At 33.6% G+C, this 5,305-nt stretch overlaps 1 protein-coding gene across 1 annotated transcript; it reads right to left on the bottom strand.

Moving 5' to 3' along the window:
• Nucleotides 1-245: 245 nt before the first annotated feature.
• On the bottom strand, nt 246-4,544 carry LOC145010225 (disease resistance protein RPV1-like). Its single transcript, XM_078968794.1, has 6 exons — nt 3,970-4,544; nt 1,587-2,715; nt 1,170-1,493; nt 490-1,090; nt 351-402; nt 246-297 (listed from the first exon to the last, which is right to left on the bottom strand). Exons 1-6 carry the CDS (start codon nt 4,542-4,544, stop codon nt 246-248), a joined length of 2,733 nt encoding a protein of 910 aa, XP_078824920.1.
• Between the last annotated feature and the right edge of the window lie 761 nt (nt 4,545-5,305).

The raw sequence follows: 5,305 nt of genomic DNA, 5'->3' as shown, positions 1-5,305 counted from the left end.
CCAACGCTTCTATTTGTAAACCAAGTCGGCATCTCCTCTTCCTCGTACTTTGTGCTGAATATTCCAAATTCATAAAACAACTGCCAAATACAACCACCTTAATTAATAACCATCAGATTTATATTATACAGATTCACATATAAATACGGATATAGTAACCGAACAAAACCTGAATTCCATGTTCTAATGAAGAATTACTTCCCGCACGCCTGTAGTTATGGAAGTCAAAATTTGTCCAGCCCAAGCTATGTAATACCTTTTCCTCGAGAGTCACCATTGGTTGGATTTTGACCATGCCTTGAATTTCATATAACCAAGGTATGCAATCTATCCAAGATGCGTAATCTGACCAGTTTATTGATAACTGGAGTGGGGACATATCTGGATCAAATACAACTTTTTCTATATAATCCATACCAAAAGGATTAATAAATAACTCTGTTAGCGTACGCGGAGGATACTCGATTGATTTCAACTTTTTACACTTACCCATGGTAAGTATCTCAAGTCCTGGAAGGGTTCTCACACAATTGGGCATGGAACTGATAGGGTTTTCATCTAAATATAAATGCTTTAACATGGATAGGCAACTAAAGTCCATGGGAAAGGTTTCATGGGACAAATTATTATTTGCAAGTGACAACCTTACTAAAGATCTTGGTAAAGACATTGAAAATGACTTCAAATCACTTGGTATACCACCCACAAATGCAGAGAAAGAGGTTCTTCTGTTTATGCCAATGGTGTTAACCGTGCACATTTCCAATGAATCCAATTCCATATTCTTGATTTGAGATTCACCAAGATTACAACCATCTAACAACACTGTTTTAACCTTCTTTAAGATGCATATACTTCTTGGAAGTTTCTCAAGCTTCGTGCAATAGCTCAGATCGATGAGGACAAGTTCAACACCTTGCCCAATTGATTCACAAACATAACACAACCCGATGCAATTTCTAAGTATTAACCTTTCAAGCATAGGGAGTTGGTCAAAGCCACCAATACTATGAAGTTGTTCACAGAAACTTAAATTTAGAATCTTTAGTGAACCAAACAACCTTTTCTCTTTTAAGCACGATCCATCCACCTATAGAAATGGAAATAAGTTAGTATAGTATTGATGTTCATCAACTAACATGGATGTATAATAAATGCGATAAGTTTACCTTTTGCCTCTTCTCAAGTCTTTGTGGATTACTATACCAACCGACAAATGATTCAATATTGCTATATGACATGTCAAGAGCAACAAGATTATCTATAGGTAAGTCTAAAGGTATAGACTTTAAAGGAAACCCATGCATACACAACCATCTTATTTCTTCCGGAAAGTTTTCATAAGACCCATGCATGTGAACATAATTAAGTTGTAGTAGCATAAGACTATCCATGTTACTCAATGCATCTGTTTTCAGCTCAAATGATCCTCCCAACTTCTCTTTCTCAAGCATGCGCATGTCAAGGGAAAGGCCTATAAGATTTCCCTTACCCTAAAAAGAAACAAATATAAAGCAAATAAACAAATTAGGCAATATAAAATATTTTGGACATCCAAACTACTAAAACCATACATGGCCTCTTACCTTTTTATGTTTCAATACTCTAAATGACTCTTTATGACACCACAATCGACTTCTTTTCCATGGCTTGTTAAGTGATTCTTGACTTACTTCAAATCTTCCCATCTCTTGAACCAACTGATGCATCATCAATTCATTATTCCATCCAATACTAAGAAGACATCTGTCAAGGAGATTCGTGATTCCGGATCTTGTGTTTATATAACAAGCCTCTAATATTGTTTCGCTAACTTCTCTATCTATTCCAACAAAAAAACAAGCAATATGCTTAAACAAGTCCTTATCGTTGTTAGATGGTAAAGACTCAAAACTCATTCTCAAGACATTATTTATAGGGGAATTAATTTCTTTCTTTAGTCCTTCCATGAAACCTTCCCAGTACACTACATCCCGATTATGCAGAGACTTGCCTAAAATTTCGAGAGCCAACGGATGTCCTTGACAATACTTCACAAGCTTATCTAACACCTCTTCATAACCTGCCTTGGGATAGTTGCACATGAATGCATGGTAACACAAAAGTTGTCGTGATTTAGTCTCATGTAAGCCTTCAAGGAAGTATTTTAGATGCTTGGGTTTGATGTTTGTTTTAAGTAGTGCACAACTCTCTGTCAACCATCTATCCTTTGTTGTTATTATAACTTTGCTTCCAGGATGAAAACCTTTGCTTCCAAGTAATGCATCCAAGTGAACAAGATTATTGATATCATCAAGAACTATAAACACCTTTTTACTGGCTAGTGAATTCTCTATCTTTGAGGTATATATTGAAACATCATCAACTCTGATTGACCTTGTTTTTGAAATGTCATAGTAGAGTTGTTCTTGTAAATCAAGCAAACCATTAAACTTTCCATCACATTTCCTAGTGATATTTTCAATATAGCTGCTTCTGTGGAATTCACACCAATATAAGCCATAGACATGTTTGGCTAAACATGTCTTCCCAATACCGCCTATACCTGAAATAGTGAGTATGTCTACCGTATGTGAAGATCCATCTTTCAACCATGATGTGATGAAGTTAATGGAATCGTCCATCCCAATAAGTAATGGTCGAACACTCTGTAAGGTTACATACAATCTACGGTAGATGTCTTTCACAATTTCTTCAATAAACTGTGTCTCCAACCTGAAATTTGATTTAATAAAAATTACAAAACACAATCCTCAAAACTAACATGCCAGATTTGGAAATTTTATTTATATAAAGATCCAAATCAAAATTATATCAAAATTGTTGGTATTAGACATATGTAGAATATTTCTTTTTTGCTTTTAGGCTACTTCAATCCTATTTCCTGTTTTAGGTACTACTAGTTTGTGTATAAATGACAATTTAACCTCATTATAGATGACAAGATAATATTCCAGAAATCTGATTCCTTCACAACTATTAATTTTAAACTTTTAATTAACTTCTCGGAATCAAACCATATTTTCTTTTCATTCTAACCATATACATATCTAATGTGTAAATAAATATTTATCTATAAGATGACCAAAACTACCAAAGTAATAAAAGTTTTCACTAATGGGTCTTGTAACTTCACTAGTTTCTAGAAGACCATCAAACTTAACTTGTTGGAGGGTAACCGAGACATATAATGATTATTGGTTATGCCGGTTAAATGTTAAATGGGTAGTTCTAAGTTGGTTATTGGAAGTTAAAGGTGGTTATTTCTGAAATAGTATGTAATTGTGCACATGACTTGCAGAGATGTTTTTTGTACAATTAACTTGTCAACATAATCGCTGATGTGACTCTAATTTTGAAAATATATGCCACAACATATACATAACAATTTTAGTTTAATTACTTGCACAATTTATTACTAATTTCAAACATCATGCATATTTTGCAAAAAAAACTAACATTGTCGCATGAATTTGAAAAAAGATGAATCATTGCTCCATAAATAAATAATTAACCTTAATAAAAATCATATAAAAATTAATTGACAAGGGTTCATTAAAAATAGAGTAACTTATAAAAAAACTATTGTCATTGCATAAACCGAAGAGCTTATAGCCTACCGGTATCCGAAGTTGGAAAAGTTGTACCTTCTCCTTCTCCAAGGGGTTGAGGGTTCATGTCTCACTTGAGACATTGGGAACTATTTTAAATAAATAAATAAATAAATGTATGACAAACGTGTATAATTTGTCAAAATAGTTAATCTATCTACATAAATTGATTAATGAGATCAGATAGCATAGATTCAACTTTGTGCATCTCATTTATCCTATTGTACCAAATATATGCTTATCCAATGATTTTGATGAAACTAACCGAAATGCATAGGCTAAAGATGATATTGAAAATTTCAATGTGTTTTCAAACAAAACTGAAGGAGTATGAAAATACGGGTAAATATGTGGGTACCTGCCATTTACGTCATTTCCTTTTAAATTAGCAACTTCCGTAAGTGCTTTATTCCATCGATCTATTTTTTGAGCCCATTGTCTTCTTTTATTTTCATCCATCTCTTCATCCATTGTCTGATTATGCTTAAACAATGCATCCCCAAAGCTACTTTGTTGCTCCCTAACATGGTTGGGCTCCACATGATAAAAGATTGGGATGACAATGTGGTCCGATATCATACGCTGCTCAAGGATTAACACCAATTCATCCAAGCACCACGTTGAAGTAGCGTAATTCTTAGACAATATGATAATAGAAGCCCGAGATGCCTTAATTGCACTCTCCAATTCCGGTTTTAGAGCTTCCCCTGTTTCAATCTCTTCATCATCCAAGAAGGTAATGATATTGGCGTCAATGAGGGCTTTATAAAGGTGATTAGTGAAACTATGACGAGTATCGAGACCTCTAAAACTTAAAAATACATCATATCTATGAGCATGAGTTGATGAACTATGACCAGAAGTTGATGGATTATGGCCATGAGTTGATGAAGAAGATGAAGATCCTTCTAAAAGTTCAGATAGAACAACCATTATGAGTAATGCGTTAACGACACTTCATCCTTCTGAAATTCTGAAAATCCTCCACGCGGCTATGAAAGTTGGTGTCACCAGCTTCTGTCACTTGTGCTTCGATATCAGAATTTTGTACAAAATGTCTCTACATGAAATCCAAATACTCAAGAGTTACGATATGCAAAATAAGTCTCATCGAACTAATAATAACAATAATAATACATTTGTAATCTTAAAATTAATCTTTTTAACAGACTGGAATACGATACTACTGAATTCATGTAACCCTAATGTAAAACGCATAAGAGATGGAGAGAATCCTTCATGCATTTTTTAGCCATTATTGTAAAAATGAATACAAAACTAAAGTTGGATAACCCTAAAAACCTCATAATTATGACATTACCCCTACATATTAAATAAAGAAACAAATGAGAAAATAACATAAATGTTCACTCCCCCCTCAAGTTGGATATGGATATCAATCATATCTAACTTCTTCTACATATTTTCAAATTTATTCTTTGGAAGGGCCTTTGTGAGAATATAATTTCTAAGAGTCTAATGGAATATAGGAGAACTACAGAATTCCAGATTCTATTTTTTCTTTAATGAAGTAACGATCAATCTCCACATGTTTCATGTGACCATGATGAATTGTGTTAGTGGCATTTCAATAGAATCTTTATTTTCATATAAGAGAATCATCTTCTTAAGATTCTCAATTTTTAGTTTCTTCAACATCCATTTGAACCAAATTTCTTCACACATACCTTGGC

The sequence above is a fragment of the Lactuca saligna genome, chromosome 1 (genome assembly GCF_052625555.1).
Source record: "Lactuca saligna cultivar CGN05327 chromosome 1, ASM5262555v1, whole genome shotgun sequence".
Taxonomy (NCBI): domain Eukaryota; kingdom Viridiplantae; phylum Streptophyta; class Magnoliopsida; order Asterales; family Asteraceae; genus Lactuca; species Lactuca saligna.
Note: the sequence above shows the minus strand (reverse complement) of the source record. Positions and strands in the feature narration are given on the sequence as shown.